This window comes from Heliangelus exortis, chromosome 4 (genome assembly GCF_036169615.1).
Source record: "Heliangelus exortis chromosome 4, bHelExo1.hap1, whole genome shotgun sequence".
Classification (NCBI taxonomy): Eukaryota; Metazoa; Chordata; class Aves; order Apodiformes; family Trochilidae; genus Heliangelus; species Heliangelus exortis.
The window spans coordinates 13,161,981-13,184,161 of NC_092425.1; the positions used below are offsets into that span (position 1 = coordinate 13,161,981).

General features: G+C 40.9%; 1 protein-coding gene across 1 annotated transcript; it reads right to left on the reverse strand.

Moving 5' to 3' along the window:
* Positions 1–122: 122 nt before the first annotated feature.
* On the reverse strand, positions 123–16,248 carry PPID (peptidylprolyl isomerase D). The gene is made up of 10 exons (XM_071743082.1): positions 14,995–16,248; positions 12,985–13,125; positions 12,444–12,550; positions 7,701–7,889; positions 6,879–7,001; positions 5,197–5,303; positions 3,394–3,535; positions 1,001–1,087; positions 875–917; positions 123–355 (listed from the first exon to the last, which is right to left on the reverse strand). Exons 1-10 carry the CDS (start codon positions 15,569–15,571, stop codon positions 267–269), a joined length of 1,605 nt encoding a protein of 534 aa, XP_071599183.1. The 5' UTR covers positions 15,572–16,248; the 3' UTR covers positions 123–266.
* Between the last annotated feature and the right edge of the window lie 5,933 nt (positions 16,249–22,181).

Below are 22,181 nucleotides of genomic sequence, written 5' to 3' on the forward strand. Positions count from 1 at the left end.
TGCTTCCTAAGAAGCTTGGTCTACCACCATTAAGATGCAGAAACCACAACCACTAGTGATTTACACATTAGAAACACACCCAAGTTGCAAGACACAAATTATTACAACTTAAAGAAAACCACTTTATCTTTCAACTGTTTGTCTTTATTATTAGATTTTTGAGATGTAAACACTGAAAACTGCAGTGCAGGGCAAATGAAAGAAGCAGCTTTGTTTATCCTTTTGCATGAGTTAGTGCATAGACTTAAAAGTTTAGAAAAAAACTATCAAGCAAACATCTTAGCATAAGCTGCCTTCTCTTTCTCCTTTTGGGCTTTTATCTTCTGCTTGATTTTGAGCGTTTCCGTCTGGATAGCTGCTTAGAAAGAAAATTCATGATACAGTTATAATAATCTCTCCACATCATGTCTCATAGTATGTCAAGATGAGGTCACACTGCTGGAAATTGCATTTAATCTTCTAGGTCAGTGGGGAAAAAAAAAACCTGTCCCTTACTTTGTTTCACCTGGTAAGGTAACCATGTAGAGGAGAGTGTAGCAAGCACAGTGTTGGTGCCAACACAGAATTCGTGAGCTAAAAATTTCACCCAGTGAGAGCAGGGAATTAGGAAAGTTCACATGGCCCTTGCAAGAGAGGGAGACAGCTCCATGCTGCTGACCTACATAAGCAAGTTACCACCAGAAGCATCACTGCTGGATAAAAACAGGTTTTCCACCTCAGTGTGCTCTCAGCTCAATACATCAGCATTTAAGCTGTTAGAAGCCAGCATTTTGGGCATCACCCTGGTATGACTTCCTGCTGAATAATACCCTGGTTTCTTTTTTACATTCTTAAAAACAAGTAAAGAATTTGTAAAAAAACAGATGTCTTTTACCTTTGTCTTCAGGGGCTATTTCATGAGCCTTTTTAAGATCAGCCTTAAGTAATAGAGAAATATAAATTAATGTTCTGATTAAACATTTAGATTAAAAAAAATAAAATTAAGTGTTGTGATCATTACCAATGCCTGATCAAGATCTTTTACTCCCTGCCATCCTTGAGCCCGTCTGTAGAGAGCCTTAGTATTTGTTGGATCGATCTCAAGAGCCTGTAAATTAAATAAAATTGTCTCATTAACATTCCATATACTTCCCAGCCTCCCATCTCTGGAATTGGCACAGTTCACACCAGCAGACAATCACCCAAGTTGGTTTGAGGGTAAGTTGTCAAAACATTAAATGTGTAAAAAAGGAAAGCCATGTTACAGCACACTGAATAGGTAGCTAAGTCAAGTTTTAATACCACTGTGCCAGAAGTGGGGTTTTGTGAAGGGTGAGCATACCTGACAGTAAAACAGAACTTGTCTGCATCTGTCTCTGTAAGGTGAAGGTGTTACTGCAGCTCATGTTACCCTAACCTTGAGTGTCACAGCACAGCTCTGTATTGCAGCTCCTTCCTTCACACTAAGTAACTTCAAATGGCATCACGTAAAGCTTTTTTCACTCTAGGCTAGGAAGATACATACAAGTCATCCATTTTATGCTTCAGCAACCTTGTCAGGGTCCAGTCATTATGCCTTTTTGGAGCTGAATGTTTTCACTAATCCCCATATGCCAACTCTAACGTGACAATGTCAAAATAGCAAATAAGGGTGGCTGGGAAAAGAGATTGTTCTACTATCTTATTACTTAAATTATTTTTCTAATTATATCAGTAATTTGGCTAGCTAGTTTTGTTTTCTTGCCTGTGAAGATGGTATTATTCTTTCTTACAGCAGCTAGTTCTGTAGTGTGTCTTTCTGTATTATTGAAAAGAACATGGTTTCTTGGTGATTAGAGGAAATACCTGGCATTTATTATTTCACTTATTACCTTTAACTCATTAATTTAAAATTATAGACATTAGATGATATATCCTTATTTTTTTAAATCAGTATTGGCTGTTCATATAATGGGAGTGTTACTCTGGCTGCTCATCCTGATCTGTCTGCTCTAAAGCTTAGATCCTCTTCTGTGTCAAGAATTAGAAATTTAGGTGTCCATGTTGCATACTTAGAGGTAGCATTCCTGGGTTTTAGCTCAACCATAATGCTTACAGCTATTTTAAAGGAAGCTTTGTTGGAACAGGTCCAGCTAATCATAATTCCCTGTTTATACTAAATAATGCATGTATTACAGATTTGTGGCTCTAAGAAATCATAAAAGTGAAAATGTATGATTTCTTACTAAGAATCATCTTGCACTCTACTGGTTATTCTTAGGAAACCAATGTTCTGATTAAAAACACTGATGCACTATTTAAAACTAGTGATGAGCCAGAAGCTAAATACATTACAGAAGTCTGTTATAGCTATGGACTTGCCTTTATCTAACTATTCTGTAATCTTAAAATCAAAGGAAGTTTTGAGGTTTTTTTCTCCCCCCACCTCTGTGTGAAGTATTAATACTAGTAACTTCTATCTCTAACAGAGACAGGATGTTTTCATTTTTACCACTGATGACAGATACCACATTACAAAGTTTTCTTATGTTTTTTTTTCGTATCCCCTCTTTGTCCATTCTGAAGATGGTTTGTGAGAATTTTCCATGTGGTAACACTGTCAGCAGGCTAGAAAGCAGGCCAGCTCCACAGAGACCCCTCACACACAGATGAACCAAGACCCCTGCTTTCAGCATGAAGTCCTAGGAGATGCTGCTCAGGATTTTCTGCTAACAGATAAGAGGATTCTTCACTCTGTTTCCTTCAAAAATTTAGTTTTGATGAATTATTTAAAGTTTCCTCAAATGTACTAACTTTTGTCAGCATATACATTGCTGTTCCTTTTTTTCTTTCTACCGTTTTTCAGAATTTCCATATTTATTGTTTCCTTCCTTCTTTCTTCATTGGTTTTGTTTCACTACTAATCCTGCCTGAAAAGGCTTTATTTAGAAAAGTCACCTTAATTAATATATCCCTACCTATGGCATGGGGGTTGCACCTTTCAGGTCCTTCCAAGCCAAACCACTCTCTGACTCTTATATAATACAGGACCATCAAATGTAAAAGTAAGTAAAATGTTTTGCTCATACTAGTCTTCCAAATAATAGTATTTCTCTTTCATTAAAGACAGTTTAACTCTTTGTAATATAAAAAGCTCAGCTCTTAGGAAACAAAACTGACAATGATAATGTGCAGGGTTTTTTTTATGGCAGTAAGCAACAGCCCTCCTTTTTTTGGATTAATGAATCATTTCAATTTCAAAATACTTCAAAAATCTTCATATTTGAAAATTAGTATCAACTTTGCAATCAGCCTTCTTCTTGGTTTACTTTCAAGTCATAAACCTATCAGAAGACTCTTAAAAAGCTTTGTAGTTTCAGTTTCTGTTTCCTATACAGGCCAATTCTTAATCAAGATGCTGAATATTAGAGTTACCTCTGAACAACTTTCGATGGCTCCCTGCCAATCCAGCAGTTTTAGTTTACAGGCACCAATGTTCAAAACGCAGGTCAAAGCAACACCCTTTAACTTTGGTTTCTCTGCCTCCTCTGCCACTTCTTCAGAAGCTTCTACATACCTGCAGAAAAAGAGATTTACCAAAAGCATGTATCAATGTTGCAACTTCCATTTTGTTCTGCCCTTAGCTGTTTTTCCACAGATAGGTGCAAACAGGCCTCTCCAAATTGGTATTTTTAAAAGCAGCTTCAATTCCATTGCTAGAAATATTTATTAAACTAAATATATCAGACCAACCCTGACAAAAAAAGATCAACTCACTCACTAATGTTTCCCAGTAACTCCTATCCCTCCACTGTACTAACAGCATATTTTTCTTAGACCATTTTAGGTGTCATGAAACCATTAGAATTTATCTCAATGATTGGTTATTCTCAGCAAACATGTTGCTCATCAGTGGCAAAAGTCACCACCACCACTGTGCATTTGTGGGAACCTTCATCTTTTCTTTGATTCCTTCAGTATTTTAATCTAGGCATTTATGGCTAAAAGCTGAAATTAACTTTACTTTGTAACGAAGGGTGTTTTATGAGCATTAGTAACTCCACCTTCTTTCCACCATCTTCCTTTCTTACTTTTTTCCTGAACTTCAAAGCTGACACTGTTTCAGGACTAAGCCACACGATTTACTGCATTTCTATTTCATAGGCAAGCTGTATTTCCTTAATTTACAATGTGGTAGCGCTGCCAGGTTTTTATTTCAAGTGGCAAAGGTTTGCTGTGGATGTAAAAGTCCTAATTCTTTTTATGGCCTACTTGACAGAACTGTGGTTCTTATTTAAATAATTTTAAAAAGGGGGTTTGGATGCATTCACATTTTAAGTGTGCCATGATTAATGCAGTCTTTGCAGAACACTGACTATGTAGGTTGAATTTTTACATGCCTTGTCTTCTGAGTGGTGCATGGTTTGTATACGGCTTTGGATCACAGAAATAAGCAATACTTAAAAAGTAAGTGAGACACAGTGCCTGTAATTCTTCCACTTGCTGGACATAACAGAAAAGATGAAAACCAGAGGAGAGATAAAAAGGTAAAAACCCAAGGAGCATTTTATGTTATAAACTGTTTTATGTCAGTATCACTTGTTAAAAAAAAAAGTTTTAGGAGAAGCTTCTATTCATAAAGTGAAAAGCATGAAAGAAGGAAGGAGCAATATGAAAACAAAAGCAGAAAGACCATGATTTCAGAGGCGTCTGAATTATACATGGAGTCAGGATGATGGTATGGAACCTCAGAAAAAATAATAATGCATTAGTAAGGGTCACATTTGGGGGTACTTCCTCATGAACTTACCAATTTCCTAAACCTATTGGTCTTTAGAAATCAGAGGAGGTATCTCCCTTCTTTCCAGTCCATTAACTACCTTGTGTATACTGTTGGGCTATTCTTCCCAGTTACACATCAGCACAGCAAGAGTATTAAAAAGGAAGCTTTTAGTCCATTCCAAAAATCCATCCTTCCTTTAAGTCTTACTTAGCAGTGAGTGGAAGACCTACTTGACTAACTGGAAAAGATCTGGTAGAACTTCATCTAGATGAAGGCTTTTTTTTTTTTTAAGGAAAAAACAAACAAAAAGAAAAAAAATTTAAAAAAACAAACAATCAAGCCTAGAAGAGCACAGGCACTTTTTAAAGGCACAGATCATTGCTTGAGAGAAGTATTCATTTGGGTTACAGCAAGTACCTGATTCAGGACAAAATGATTCAGGATGAAAGCCTTACCGTAAACTCTTACTGTACTTTTTAGTTGCCACTGCCCAATTTTGCGATTTGAAGAAAGTATTTCCTATATTCTTTATGTCTTCTGCTATGGCCACAATCTTGTCAACCTAATAAAATAGATGGAAAATACAAAGTACGAAGGTACTTATGAAGGAAGTCTTGAATTACTTAAACATTAACAGCAGGATTCCATGTCCATCCTCTTTAAAGATTAGCATAAAATCTCAGAATAAAAATACAACTTCAGAGAAATACTACCTTCAAGCCACTGCTATAATATTCTCTACTTTATGTAACACAACAGTCTGAAAAATTAAATTCCTAACAGGTTTTCTACAATATAAAGAGTGAGAAAATCCAGAGACAACATAGCAATTCAGCTCCTTCCCCTAAATGCTTCTACCCACACAGACCTATATATAAAGGTGCTGACTTTTATTCATAGAAAAGAAGGTATGTTAACAACCAAAGTATTCAAACAAGACAGCCTTATTCCAAAAAAAATTCTTTTTTTTTCTCAAAATGGTATTAAATCACCTGAACTCTGCACACTCTCAAACTGTAAGTTGCATCAACAAAATTCTCTCCCAACACTTAAAACATCTGCAGAAGGCAAAAAAGAACAACTGCCTGTCTTTGTCAAATTCATCATTTCTCTTCCCAGAATGGCAAAATTTCAAGTGTTAAATTAGTGGCAATTAACATTAAATTAAGTTTATAATTACTGCTGTCTATACCACAAATGTCTTAACTTCAGTCAAGTTCAATTCACTTCTAACCCACTAGAATTAATGACCTTGAAAAAAAATGATCCCAGATTGAGACCAAGGACACCTTAGTTTCTTGTAGTTAAGTTTATATGATCAAGTTTAAAATTAAAGGTGCCAGGCACTTGACAGCTTTAGTTCCAAACCACACCACATGCTATCCTAAAACATTGCTTGAGAGTTGAAATGTTTCTCAATTGCCAGAGACAAGGTGTTTCTGGTTTACAGCTGTAATTGTTTTACTTTTCTAATTCTGTATTTGAAAATATTCACATGCAGCCCCACCTTTTCTTCCCCTCTCACAAAACAGCTTGATTTACAGTTTGTCCATTTTACTTTCATGATAAGTAAAAATCTGCAGAAGAGATGCTTCCACCAGTCTGCTCCCTAACTCTCAAAAACAGGTCTTCCTTCAGTTTGAACAACTTAAAAGCTACTGGGAAATGAGAACAATTAGCTGTGATGTAGTAAAAATCTTTTTAAATGATCAATGTTCTAGTATCTCTAGTAAGTGACACAAAATCTTTCCAAGGGTAGGTTATTTTAAAAGTTGCACAGGTGCAGGTATAACATTAAGTTAGTAATCTGCCAGAATTCTAGTAATTGCCATTTTTCACTGTTGCACAAACAAAAGTAGAAAGAAACAAAAACCAGAAAAACATTAAGTTTAATAATTTTAAATAACAGTGGTTTTAGTTACTGGGGAAAAATCAGCTGAAATTAGCTCTGAAAAAAAAAAGAGAGAGCAGTCCCCTCCCACAGCCTTCTCTTTCCTGGATTAATTGGATGTCACCATTTAATCAGGACCTTGATCAATAGGGAAAAGGTTTAGTGAACATCATCACAGACACCATGCAGCTCAGACTACCTCCATGTCTTAAATTCTATAAAATAACTTAGAAGAAAAATACTTACATCTTTCAAATCTATATCTGAGTCTTCAGGAAAATCAGGATGAGCATCTCCAGATCCATCCTGGGGAACAATTCCCCAGTCATCTCCTTCCTTTAGCTCTCCACAATCTGCAATGACACACAGCTGAAAAAATGAAGGGTAATTAGCAGTCTTGCTTACTAAAACATTTTCCCCCAAAAAAGCCACAACTTATGAGTGCTCTTTCAAATTCAGTAAAAATGCTTTTTCATCTGTTGTTTGGGTGCATTGATTTCAGAAACCCACCACATCTTTAGCCTATCCCCATCAAAATGTGTTTATCACAGGAAGTGTTGCCTTCAGAGGAGCAGCATTCCAACAGCACCAGACCTACGCTCCACAGAGAGGCTGAGCTGCAGCAAAACACAAGACACTGAAGCAAATCTTTTTAAGTCACAGTTATTAATTTTTTGAACAGCCACAGACTGGCATGGCGTACACACTGATTACTTTTCCAGAACTACATGGGTTTCTGACATAAAATCTGTAAGAGCTGCATATCACTTGGGTAGGGTTGTGAATTCCACCCTTTAATTTCACCACCCATCCTACACTTCTAGCTGTGCATTTCTGCCTTCTCCCCAATAATGGCTTCCATTCCCACAGCCAGGTTGAATAAATCAATTGTTAGTGCAGGGGAAATTTACAGCAAAAGTACAAAAGCCTCTTAACAGGGATAATAAGATGGGAATCAACAGTAAAAATAACTCGGTGACATTTAATAGCTCTAAACAATACATGAAACATTTAAACAAAATGGATGTGCACCACATAAGTGCTTTAAGTGCTTTGGATTTTGCTTACCTTAGCAGGATTTTCTCCTTTTACTTCAACATTTTCTAACATTTTAACTACACCCATTCCTTTGATGACTTGGCCAAACACCACATGTTTCCCATCAAGGTGGGAAGTAGGCACCGTTGTAATGAAGAACTGAGAGCCATTAGTACCAGGTCCTGCATTGGCCATGCTCAGCAGCCCTGGTTTGTCATGCTGCATTGGGGGGGGAAAAAAAAAAAAATCACAACCAAGATATAAAAGATCTGCTACAAAACCATACATAATATTCTGTAAGGTTATTGTTATATATAGCAAGGACAGCCATAGTGACAGCTTGGAAAATCAGAGAGTAACATACAGCTGGCAGCTAAATCTGCCTATCATGACTGAAGAGAGCAAATTGCCCTGCTCTGCCTCCTGACTTGCCAGCCAGCACTCATGCAAGCAGAGCCACATGTGCCCCTTGTTTCTGTAATGTGCTTGAGTCTCCACCCCTGGAGGTATTTAAGACAAGTAGCTGTGGTGCTCAGGGGCCAGGGCTTAGTGGTAGACTTGGAGATCTGTTCATGGTTGGAGTTATCTTAAAAGTCTTTCACAACCCAACCAATTCTATGAATCTATGGCCATCTGTCTGCTTCTTGTACACTCAATCCCCTGCTCAGCTTCTGGGTTTGGGTGCATCACCTGAGATGTATGAGAAGTTCCCCAGTGGGTTATTGAAGACCAGCGGTCTCAAGAAGCAAAGCAAAATGCCAGCTGAATCACTTTTAATGTTATGCTGTCAAAGAAGGTATGTATTCATAATTTTATAAGGATTACTCAGGCAAATTATGCTGTAGAACTTTGCATTGTAGGAGACTGTGGTCTTTATTCTGTAAAGGTTACTGGTTTGGAGCTTTTTTAACTCCTTCACTTTCCTAGAGACACAGTGTTTATTCTGCTGGTATTTAACCATCTAATTATTTTGGCTTATGCTACCAAGCCACAAACTAATACAAATTTATTTAACAGCTTAATGTAAGAAAATATTACTTGTCCTGTGTTCTATAAGTACTTTTTCCTACTTTGACACAATAACTACCTTGCTCCATCACACAGATTATTTACTTTTCACTTGTACTGCAAAAACTGGACTTTTCCTAAGTGGTGTGGATCTCTTGCTGTGAAACTGTTGTTCAAGTTCATCTGGTTATTAAGTGCAAGGAATTCAGTTTAATTCAAGTCAGTATGTTATACCAAGACACTGGTACATGGCTGAAGCATACAAGATGTGGTATTTGTGAAAAACTTGGGGAGGAGCAAAGGATTAAAAAAAAATAAAAATAATAATTAAAAAATTGATGCCACAGAGGACATGGAGAAGAAATTGCTGTGAAAGAGTTCAGTGGGAGGTTGATTAGTTTGAAACACTGAGACAGCTGTATTTATGCATCTAGTTTGTTCCTATAGTCTCTACCACTTAAAAAAAACCTGTTGTTTTGAAAACTTTATTCCACTCGACTTTTGGATTTCTATGGTGGTAGGAAGAACCCCCAGCCTGAGGTGTTCATCCAGTCAAATGGCACTATGAGTCTGAATCTTTCATTCTGGATTTTGCTTGGGAACTCTGGGAAAAGGCTGTACAGCTGAGAGCTAGAATTGCACCCAGCCAACAGAAAGCTACTGGAATAATCTTGGCTTCATCTCTTCTTCTCTTGAAACTCACCCTGGGAATTAGAGATGGCCAATGACACAGATGAAGCCTGGATTCCACAGCAAGAGAGGACATCTGGTAGCTATCTCCAAAACAAGAATCTGACATTTTGCATCATAGTTTCTCACAAACAAGTTATTCAGAGAGGTTCCCCCATAGGAGATTTTTGCAAATACCACTTGAGATCACTGATTCACTGCCCATGAGGCAGAATAGACCTCTAAGTCTTACTTCTGTTTTGGGTTCTTTTTCAATTACAACTAATACTAGACAGCAAAGTTTGGTAAACAAAGAGCCAAGTAACAATAAGTTCTGATATTGCCATACAACTGCATGTTGACCTCTTATAAGTAAAGATTTGAAGGACAAGCTCAAAAGTTATGGATAGCAGTTTGGTGCAACCCCATTTTATTTGAGACCAAGTCTCAACATTAGTCCCATGATGAGAGTCCCTTTTTATAAACAAAACTTCCGTCATCCATGCATTTTCTTGCTGTGTTTTGAGAAACACTGCAAGAAGAGTGTCTTTCCTGTGATGGTTTCTGCTTGTCATTTTGTAAGCTTTCCAAGCAAGTCAAAAAGCCTGGACAAAATCAGATGCTCTGATATTCAAAACTCTGCCATGGTAATCACACTGCTTGAGAACTAAGTAGAGTGTTCCACAATAGCTCAGCCATTAGATGGTGAACCAACTCCAAAAAAAAAACAAGCCTAGTGAGACTGATTGTTATAGCTGAGCAGTCAGATGAGTACAGATCATCTGCATTGCATTCCTTATTACCTCCAGGTCTCACTTGACAGTACAAGTAACAATGACACAATATCCTGCAGGGAGCCAGGGAGCAGCTTTAAGCAGCAATTCTATGGGCAGCACCATAGCAAGTGTCAGGCTTCAGAGAGCATCTCTCACAACTGTCATTATGACAAAGCTGCACTTACATCTATTGCTCCCAACTTAGTCATGGACTTCAATGCCTAATTAGTTGAGAATTGCCATATTTTCTTTCCCTAAAATACTGTTTGGAGGCAAGCACGACTGCAGTCAGGGCTTTGCTTTAACCATGAGACAAGGATGCCTTTAAATTTTTCAGTCAGTGGTGTTGGGGAGACATTCATATGCTACTGCAAAACCACATGGTATGAAAACAGTTACTGCCAGTGCCATGAAACAGTGAGTGGCCTGGCTCTTGTAAAGGGTACTTGTGGAACATGTTATCTTTGTTATCTCCAGGGAGTATTCCCACCAAGGTCCAAGATGCTAAACATAGGGGATTTTTTCCCGCCACACAGTCTTACATGTACAGCTGAGAACAGAACAGAGCATTCAGAGGAGAGTTCAGAATAATTATGAAGCCACTTTTCTCCAGAACAGCTATGTCTGCTGGGCAACAAATAGGTGACAATGTACAGGTAATATTTAAATTTGGTTACCTTCAAATACTGTACAAATTGTAGGCTTAAAGTACACAGACCTACGGTACAGTATGGTGAAAAGCAGTCTTCTTCCCCTTCTGGAATACACATTTTTAAAGAAAAATAGTACTAAAATGCTGGGGGGGTTTCTGTTTTGATTTTTTTTGTTGTTGTTTTTGTTCGTTTTTTAAATTTAAAATTTAAAACAAAAGGCAAACAATTTTTTTCTTCAAAAGTATAAAAATACTTCAATCTTATGTCACAGAATCATCCAGGTTGGAAAGGACCTCTGAGATCATCAAGTCCAACCCTTAATCCACTGCCACTGTGGTTACCAGACCATGGCACTGAGTGCCACATCCAGTCTCTTTTTAAATATCTCCAGGGATGGAGAATCCACCACTTCCCGGGGCAGCCCATTCCAATGTCTTGATCACCCTCTCAGTAAAGAAATTCTTTCTAATGTCCAACCTCAACCCCCCCTGGCAGAGCTTAAGTCCATGTCCTCTTGCCTTACTGGAAGCTGCCTGGGAGAAGAGCCCAACCCTCCCCTGGCTCCAACCTCCTTTCAGGGAGTTGTAGAGAGTGATGAGGTCTCCCCTGAGCCTCCTCTTCTCCAGGCTGAACACCCCCAGCTCCCTCAGCCCTTCCTCACAGGACTTGTGCTGGATCCCTTCACAGCCTCCTTGCTGTCAAAATATGGATTCTGGAGCATTTAATATTGACAAAGAGAAGCCTTGAGAATGGCAATGGGACATTTTGCGTTTGCAAAAGAAACAGCAGACACATCCTGCAAAAACTGTTGCTCTAAAGCAGTACTTGTGTGTGTAAAGCATATGCACCTGCAGCTGTTCTGGTGTCCCTACATGTTGAGGACAAAGACTGTTTTAAAATTTCCAACTCTCATAGCACAGCTCTTTCTGCAGCTGGGCTGACAAAACTACACTAATGGCTGCTAGTAATGTGTGTGCTCTGATAGAGGAGTGGGAATAAGTAATAAGAGGGGTCAGAATTTCTGCCATTGAAGCCAGAGACTCTTAAGACAACATCTTCAAATTGAGACTTTTGCACACTCAAAAAATTGCTTTATTAGCAGAACACTTTTCCACTACTTTGGATGGAAAAAAAGTCATCCACGAACAGCCTTTTATTTTTCATTATCACTGAAAATAACTGTAGCAAGGAAAATACATTTTTCTTTGGATTAATTCTGCAAACTACTATGCATTCCCCTTTCTCAAATCTAATCTGATGAATGTTATTAGTGTATGAAAAAAAAGGCAAAAAATCCATTTAATACTAACATACTGCATATGCTTCAGAGTGACAAAATTTCTCACTCTATTAAAATCATACCCCTACTTCAATGACATCTAAAGTACTGCTTCAAATTAGTTTCTGATGGTGCAATGAAAAAGAAGATAGACTACAACAGTTTATCCTAATGAGGTGGGCCTTATATAGCATGTATTCAAACCTGTATTTTTTCTGTATTCAACAGACTTTAAGGACAAGCTAGTTATGGGCTTTTTTCCTGCATTCTTTCCATTGCTTAAATATATGTTAACCTTGGAATTAAGACTGCTAAATCTGAACTTGAAAAAAATAAAAATCATCAAAACTTCAAAAATTTAATATAGTTACTACTTTCAATAGAGTACCTTATAATGAAAGTTTTCATCTTCAAATTTTTCACCATATATACTTTCTCCACCTGTGCCATTTTGGTTTGAGAAATCTCCACCCTGGACCATGAACTGCTTTATAACTGTAAAAGAAAATAGTTATAAAATAAAGCAGCAAGGCAAGAAAGGCATGTTGAAAAACAATTCAATGATAAAGAGCAAACTCTTGTCACCAGAACCTGTTCCTAAATAAAACCAAATCCCACCTTTTATTTATAAGGTCTTTCCCAAGTATGCATTTTCAGTTAAGCAGACATCACTTGATATATATTTCTTAATTTGAAATCCATTTCAAACTATTCAGAACTCATAGCAAACTGCTTTTCCTATTACTAACTTGCTAGTACATCTGTAATTTGGTACTGTCAATGCATGGTAAGAACATCGAGTCCTCGGGAGGAATAAAACATCAAAAACTTATTTCAATCAAGGTATTTCTTAATAAGTGCCCCAAAATACTATTTCAAATACTGATGAGAGGATTTCTGCTACTGACAGGAGATTTCATAGAACTTACTTCTGTGGAAAGGACATCCCTTATAATGGAGAGGTTTTCCAGTTGTAGGCCCTGTTCCTTTCTCTCCTGTACATAACGCACGGAAATTTTCAGCAGTTTTCGGTACAACGTCAGCAAACAGTTCAAAGACAATGCGTCCGACTGAAATGACAGAATGAGACATATTTTAAAGACCTCTCCTTGGCACCATGATGTGTTAAGCATTACAAGGCAATGTAAAGTAAAATCTAAATTTATTCTTTTTATCCAGATTACCATTAAATTTAAATTTTGGGGCTGTTCCAAGACAATCGTTGGGACGCTTACATTAGGATTTTAGCAACAATTACCAACAACGAGTTCCACTATCAGGAATAACTTAAGATGAATAAAGACAGATTCTGCCAAAAGCTAATGCCTAAGGTATTTTCAGCCAAAAATGTGTGTGGGAAATGTTTAATATACACACATGTATATTAAAGCCATATTATGTATTTTAACATGCATGATTATTTTATATCTATTTTAACATATATATATGTATGTAGCTTGATCATTCAAAAATATGTTAAAGTTTTAAAAGATTCTTTTATGGAGGGTTTTATTCGATCAAAAAGCTTATGCCAAACATGTATACCTACCTTACACCTTATCCTCTTAAACCCCAAGTTTACTAAGGCACAATAGTACTTAACATGCATATGAATAATTGCAATTTGCTGCTTAAGATGCTACAAGCCATCACTAAATCTGAAAACATACAAGTTTTAACTAAAGGAAGTGAAACTTGAGTAGCTAACAGATCCTGTAGTAGTTGATAAATGGATTATGTGTCAAATTCTCTTTTCACAGACTGGATTCTCAGAGAGCTATTTCTCACTCCTAACAGCCACCAGCAGCCGATGCTCCAGTTTTCTCATCAGCCTCACAGGCAATTAGTTAGCAGAACTCCACTCTACAGGAAGCTAACTGTAAATATATTAATTCTAACTAATACAGGAATGAAAACAAATTAGACAACTGAAAGTCAATAAAAGGCAAATCATCTAACAGAGTTACTGCTTTTATTGAGTAACAGAATAAATATGAGAGGCAATCTCCTGACAAAACGGCAGCATCTATCTTCACCCATTAAAATGCTGAAAACCTGTGTTTTTAGTATACCACCCACGTGGTTGTTTTCTTATTTCCATTTTGACCGTTCGCACAGATTTTCCAACGACCTCTGGCAACACCGCCAATGCCAAGAGAACCACAGCGACCGCCTCACTCAGCTTTGCGGAGGCAGCGCAGCCCCGCCCGGCGGGCAGCGGGATGTGCCCGGGACAGGCGGGAGGGACGCGGTGAGAAGACAGGAGGTGCAGCCGAACACGAGGTTCGCTGCGGTCGAGGCCGAGCCCAGCACACCGAGGGCAGATGGAGGTGGCAAGGCCGCCATAGGTGGCACCGGGGACGGGTACGGTAAGGGGCACTTTGCCAGCTCGCTGCCCCTGGTGGGGTGAGGCCGCCTGGGAGCGCGGCGGCTGATGGCGGTGGATGTACCCGCATCCCCCACGGATGCTTCCCTCGGCTGGGAAGGCACGGGGAAGGCCGTGCCGGTGCAGCCATGTTGCCTTTTTCTCTTTCTTCAGGCCTGTTCATTCTGGCGGGGAAACCCCAAAGGGATCCCGTAGGGAGACACCTTCCCCCCCCCCCCCCCTCCTCACCCGCCCCCCAGGACGCCTGGTGGCAGCGGCCCCGTCTCTCCTCCCCGGCGCCGGGTGTGCGCTCGTAGCCCGGGGGAACAGCGCCCGGCCCGGCCCGGCCCGTCGCGGCGCCACTGGAGCCCCACGGTCCCTCCCCGTCGAGAACTTTCCGCCCCGCGGCTGGGTCCGGGCGTGACCGGCACCACTCCCGCTGCTCCCCGGCGCCCAGCCCGAGTCCCGCGCCTTCCACACAGGGCACCCCGGCCCTCCCGGCCTGCTCCGGCCCCACCGCGTGGGTTTCGGCCGCGTCCCCACCATAAGGGCCCTTTTCCCGCCCCCTCCCCACCTCGCTCGCCCCCGATGTCCACATCGAAGAAGGCGCGGGGGTTGGAAGCCTTGCTCGGCCGGGCGAGAGGGGACGGGTGCGACATTCTGCAGCTGCCCGACCACCGCTGTGGCTCCGCCTGCTCGGCCGCCAGCGATTCCGGCCGCCGCGGGGTCGGGGCCGTTCCCCGCTCCTCCCACAGGCGGGGGCGGGCGGCTGGCGGAGCGGGAGGCTGCAACCCGAGGGGAAAGGCGACTGCCCCGAGATAATGGCTACGCGGGCAGCGGCTGCGGGAGCGCGGGCGGGCGGGGCGCCGTGGCCGGCGGAGCGGGCGTGTGGCGGGCTTCGCTCGGTGCCCCCGCCGCCGTTTCGCTCGGTGTCCCCGCCATGGCCTCTGCCCGCTCTCCCAGGCGGCGGGTGGGAGGCCGGGTCGGCGGCGGTGGCGGCCTGCGGAGCGCGGGGTACCGCACGGCGGAGCCAGGGTCCCGCAAATGGCTGTGGGCAAGGTCTGCCTCCGAGCAGCCTGAAATGACTCGGGAGATAATCTGCAAGGATAAAACGTTTCTTTCTTGAGGTTATACATACAAATAAGGGGCATGGAACGGGGTAAAGAGAGAATTTTTATTTTGCCTGGGTCTGTGTTTTGGGAGAGGAATGTTTGCCTTGTGAAAAGCTGTGGCCTACGGAAAAACGGACTAATTGTCAAAAGTGACTATCACAACACACGTGTTTAGAAACACTGAGTAACGCCAGCCTTCTTGAGGTCTGAAAGCAAAATGTTTCTTTCCAAAGCAAGTATATCTGTAAATGCTCCAAGGCAAACATCTCTTTCAGCCACTTGTGTTGACCGCGGGATGTGAAAACCATCAACAAACTGTCCGAGCTCCTTATAATCAAGTGTTCCCTGGCAGAAGAGTCAACTTGGCCATGTTCTGTGCTCACTGACACCATGAAGGTAAGGACTGTGTTGAGGCAAAAGGAGAAGGCACAGAAGAGCACTGAGCTCAGACTCTAGCACACTTACAGTCCTGGGAATGCTGCTAATCAAAATTATCATCTCTGTTCTTGGACTTCTCTAATCCATCCCCTCTGCAATCATTCTTTGATTCACTGTATCCTCCAAAGGCTTTCTCCTCCAATTCACGTCACCTTTGTATGTTTAGACTTGAACTTCATCAAGCTGGTTTTCATCTCTTTCTCAGTATATTCTCAGTATCAGACATGTCAGGGGGCAGTTGTAATTCCCAGATTGAAAGAAAATATAAAGTAGCATTGATATTAATAACACTGCAGTCCATATTCTGCATAGTGATCGTTCCCACAGCTTCTGTACACGTGCTGGATAGCAGGGGTGATCAGCACTGAGTGCTGTTCCATATTGCATCTGGGATCCCTTAGCAGAAGGAAAAGCTGTCTGCTACCATCTGGGAACACTTCGTGAGGAATCAGTGGAACCACACTAAGGCATTTCTCTCTCTGAGCCAGGTCATGCAGCTGTGTCAGGGATTTCACATGGTTTGCAGTGTCAAAGGCCACCAGGGCTTTGAGTCATCTGTAAGTCAGCAGGCATCTGGCCATGAGCACTGGCTGAGATATTTTTATCGTAACACTTAGCATAGGTGAGGTGCAGTGCTGCAGCAGAAATGACCTCAGTGAGGCAGTTGCTAGCCAAGTGAGTATTGTCTGGAAGAAATTTCTTTAGCAGACACCAAAGTAAAATGTGTTTTGTTGGAGCGTGTCCCCCGCAAGAGCTGTTGGCAGCTTCCACTCAGGAAGAAGTAGTGATTCATTCTTTCAGGAGCAGATTTACACAGTCCCTACAGCTTTTTCCTGGCCAAGTTGGAATAGCCTAGATTCTAGATTTAGTAATTCATATTACAGTAGTTGCTCAGGAGTGTGCAAGATACTTCAGAGATACAGAGAAGTAATCCCCGTGCTGATTTGGAGATGTAAGCTAAACAAGAGAGAAATTACACAATTTTCTCAGTGTCGGTAAGAGATTATGGAAAATATGTGAGCTGAATCAGTATCTCCCAAGCATGGCAGCAGCATAATTACCATACATAATAATTTATAGTCATTGACAGATTGTAAAAACATTATACCGTGACTTTTGCCAAGTATTTACTGAGTGATTTTATGTTGAATTAAGAAGTTATACACTAAATTGATAGATTTAAAGCCAGACTTTCATAAGGTTCTAGTACTTCATCTAGCAAATACTTGCAAAATCAGAGAAAGGGATGTGCATCTTATATTTGCAGCCAGTTATAAAATCTTACCTTTCACCTTTTCAGCCCACCTGGACCAAAGAAGCTATCACTGATAAATGCATGTAAATATATATATATATCATTCTAAATGTTGTACTCTGGTGGAAGACATAATAAGAAAATTTATTTAATGATCATTAAATAAATGATCATTGTTGTGTAACATGGGCAAATATGTACACATTCAGACTAGGAATTTTTCTTTTCGTTTAATTTTCTTGCTTTATTTTTCACCTCTAAAAGTAAGTATTTGGCACTGTGAAGAAAACAAAAATTTATACAATGGTCATTCCACCAGAAGGTGAGTGCTTTGAACTACCTCGGCTAAAGATATGAAAAGCCATTTTGGTTTCTATAGGTGTTATGTTTGTGGGGGTTTTGCTGGACTGAATTGCAGCTTCAGAATGTGGTCTGGTGGAATACTGATGGGATCCAGCTGACAAGTGACTGAAACACATACATCACCTGATTTTTCAGAACAGCTATCAAGAAGCTTCCAATATGCAATTTTCTGGTAAGGATGCTTTCACTGCTTGCTGTGAAACAGAGCAGCCACTCAGCCTTTTCTGTGCCGTGTGACACACAGAGTGCATCATGTGCTATTCCCATGTGACCTGGCACATCAAGCATGTCACCTTCATGAGAGAGACATGAGACAGGAGAGAGAGAATTAAATCTGTTTTCTCATAATCAGGCTTATTGTTCCCCCGTCTGCACCCAGTCTTTCTGCATAAAGATGTATAAAGTGGTTCCAGATTAAACCCATACTGAGCAGTTACTGACTCCGAGCTGAGTCCTCTAAGCCGATTTAAAATGCAGTGTTAAACAATGAAAGAACCATATGTTCTTGTCTCAGAATGTTTTAAAAAGAAAATTGTCTACACACAGTATGACAGAAATTGAAAGAAAAATCATGCATTTACTCATCACTAAGTTGCAGGTATGCAGATCTGTAAAGAAATGGATTAGCTAAGAGCCAAGCAAAAATAGGCAGACATTTTAGCTATGTATTTTAGTTCCGCTTAGAATGTGTTTTAGACAAATTACCAGAGTAGCATTTTGGACTGTGGGACATGAGGAGGAATGGCAGAGAATGCCTCTGACTTCTGATTACAGTACAAGCCATGGCTTGCAAGAAGGAGAGGCCCAACTGTTACCCAGCCTCTGGCTGATGTTGCCAGATGTGGGATGCTGGTTTTATTGCTCAACTCCTGCCCTCACTTTTGATAGACATATATGTCCTGTACATTTCTACACTTCCATGTAAATGTATAATGTTCTTTATCACAGTTCTCACCAACAGGTATTATAATATCAATTATGAAGACTGTATCATATATTGTTATGTCAAAAGCCTTTTTGTTCTGCATCTAATTGTGAACAGGACCAAGTCCAATGTGAACTGCATCAGCATGGATTTAAAAATGAGAGCACAACCAGCAGATAGGAAGTCCCACAACAGATTTTGCCATTGAAGATCTGAGATACGAGGATTTCCACGTAGGAATCTCTTTGGATGGAGACCTGGGCAGGAGGCTTAGAAATACAACTTAAAAGCACTAACAGCTCTGTTTGAGAGAGGAACCAAACCAGGTTGTAAACAAGTGTTTGAACAGGTACTGTGTCTTCATCCTCTTCGGGAGGATGCTTTCCTTTGCTTTAGGAAATTTGGCAAGATAGATTAATTAACAGCAGTGACTTCAAAGGAGTATAAATAGCTATTACCTTCACACAATTCAATTTTCACCATATTACTCAATATTTATATCATGATGATTAAAAGAAGACACTCCTTACCTGGACATACTGTCTATTTTTAACACCAAAGACTTGTTAAACCAAATGTTTCATTTCATACATTAATACTTCCCAGTGATTTTGAAGCAATTAAATTAATATTTCCCTCTAAACTGTATTTTGTTGTCAACTGACTGTATCTTCTATGCAAAAAGACACTGAAACTGCCTATCTACATCAATGCAGCACCTTTGTGACACTGTTCAAGGCTCAGGAGGAGTTGGAGCAATAACAGCACAAGTGACATAGGGCTCCCTTCAGTGAAGAGTGAATAACCTAGTCTACAGGGAGCTGCAATCCCAATCTCTCTGTTGCTGTCAGTTTCTGTCCCTGCTTGCAAAGTGGAAAACATTTTATAATATGTTTTAGCATTCTCTGTGGAGAGTAATTTAGACATACTGTGCTAGGTAGTAATAGTAATAACATGGAAAGATAACAATTTTAGACTTTTATTGACATTACATTTTACCTTGCATGTTTTAAATGGTAATAAAAATTGGATTTTTTTATTATTTTACAGAATTCAAAATGTTGCTGATGCATTGCAAAGTGTAGCAAGACTTATCTGTGTTTGTGTAACTTACCCTGAGCAGTAAGTCATTAATGAGCATCTTGGACTAACAAACTTTTTGTTAAATCTTCACAGTTCACCTGTTCTGAGCTTTTGCTTCTTTTTTGTGGTTCCTTCAAAGCCTAATTCTGGGAACAGATGTTCAGATGCATTTCAGACTTGTACATTCAGGACTGGGCAGGGTGTAGGGGAAGCAGATGTAATGGAACTTAAAGTTTCATCTAGGTCTAAATGGCTGGGATGCTAAGTGTGACTCCAGAGACTTGGCTTTTAACATAGTCTAACCTAGCTAGTACCTAAATTTTCAGAAGAGACTCTTCAGAGAGATTTATGCCCTGTGAAGCACAAAAATACTTGACCAAGCATTCAGCTATTTCAGGATTTGAATGATCTAGTCAGTCTTCCAGTTGTCCTCACTGACTTAGTCTTGCTTTACATCTTGGAGTGGCATCAGGGTGTACAAAGTAGATATTCTCAGATAAAACTAAACCAGCTGTTTTTCAGAAACACATTCAGTGTTCTCCAACCATTCTGCTGACAGGACCAAATCACAGCTCATCCAAAACAAAACTGTAAAATGGCTGTGATGAGGGTGTTGGGCTCAGGTTGGTCAGACAGCTGGTTTAGTCTGATTCTGCCCCCCTGGCCAGCACGGCTTGCTAATGCAGACATAGCCATAGAGTGGCAGCTGTGGTGTTTGCAACTTTTGTCAAGATTGTTCTGTGGGAAATACAGTGCAGTGCTTGTTTTTGGAGCTGGATGCCTAGCTTCTCATTCACACTGATTGTCAGCCATGGCATCTTTCATCTAGGCCAGCCACACCCTGCTACTCACTTCCCTTTCAGTCTCTTGTCATCACTGTCCTCTCACTTCTTGGCCTTTGGCTTTGGTTCACTGGTTGGCTGAAATGACCAGGGGCACCTGGTGGTGATGATGGAAGTAAAGAAACAAAAGCATAAGAACATCAAAGCTGAAAGATTCATGTTGGGTATTGAGTCTCACAGATGAAGTGGTTGAGAACTTTCCAAATGGGGAACCCTTCTGAGAAGGGACCTCCAGGCAGGGTCAGCCAAGCATTACAAGATTCAATCTGGTGTTACAGAGGGAGGAGCTGATCAGACTGTCAGGCCTCTGGACAGTCATCTCTAGATTTTAATCTGAAAAGATTAATCAGCTTCTCCAGCCACAGAAAGGCTGGCCCTGAAGCACCAGCACGACTTCTGCCCACTGCTGGATGTTGAGTTTGCAATAAGGTATTTTAATGATTGCCATTCTCAGTATCTTATCTCCAAGTTTCCTGATAATAGTAGGAAAGTGCTGTGATTCTGGTTTTGGTTTTGTTTTGGGGTTTTCTTCTGGTTTTTTGTTTGTTCGTTTGTTTTTGTGGGGGGTTTTTTTGTGTGTGTGGTTTTTGGTTTTTTTTTTGTTGGTTGGGTTCTTTTATTTGTTTGTTTGGTCTGTTGTTTTTTTGTGTTGTTGCTTCAGGGTGGGGTTTTTGTGTTTGTTTTGCGGTTTTGGGCTTTTGGTGGTGGTGTTTTTTTCCCTTTGTACCACAGTATGCAGGTACCTAGCTGGTTAAAAAGGATCATTATAGGAAGTTATATTTTCTTGGCGGGCGTGTGGTGGTGTCATCCAGCTGCTAGGCAGAACCACACAAACCCTTTCCACCAAATTAAACAAAGAAACATAAAGCTCCAAATGACCCCCAAATACTCTATCATTATTTTGTTAATGAAACAGATCAACTAAAGAGAAATGAGCAGCACCATCCCAGCAGGGACACCTTCCTGCTATAGTGTTCTCACTTGGCCTGCTCAAGGACTGAAGCCAAAGCCCACAGGAGGGAACTGCATTGCTGCTGCAAGTTAATGCCAGGGCTCTCTCTGTTACAGTGTCTGGGACTAGAAAAAAAGAATAAAAATCAGAACTCTTTTTGGACTGGTGATTGGAATTTGTGTGTGGTGCAAACAGAGTAAATTGAGGGCCATGAGCTTCTCAGAAACCAGGCAGACTTCCCTGGAGCCGTGGGCTCAGCTGGCGTGAGGGAAGGGAACCTACGGGCCGGGCTGGCAGTGGCCACGGTGCTCCCGTCAGCTGGGATGGGGGGTGCGGGGGGTGGAGGGGTGGTGGTTTGTCCAGGTGCCCTTTATCGTGCCAAGAATTTGCCGTGAAACACAAGCTTGTGCCCCGCACGTGTGCAGGGGACACGTGTGTACGAGTGACATCACAGGATGGTTTGGGTTTAAAAAGGGCCTTAGGAGATCAGCTAGTTCCACCCTGCATGGGCACAGATGTGTGTCTGCACTCATATGGAGACATGGATTGGGAAGCAGACGTTATAAATATGTATGTTTGTATATAAGGGTGCTGTAAAAGCTTAAACATACACTTGCGTCACGTCATGACGTCATGACGACACGACACATGACGCCACATAACGTAACGTAACGCCCCGCCCCGCCCCGCCCCGCCCCGCCCCGCCCCGCCCCCGCCAGCATCCCCAACCGCCACCGCCGGGCGCCGCCGATTTACCACGTGCTGGGGGCGTGGCCGGGAGCTCGGCGCAG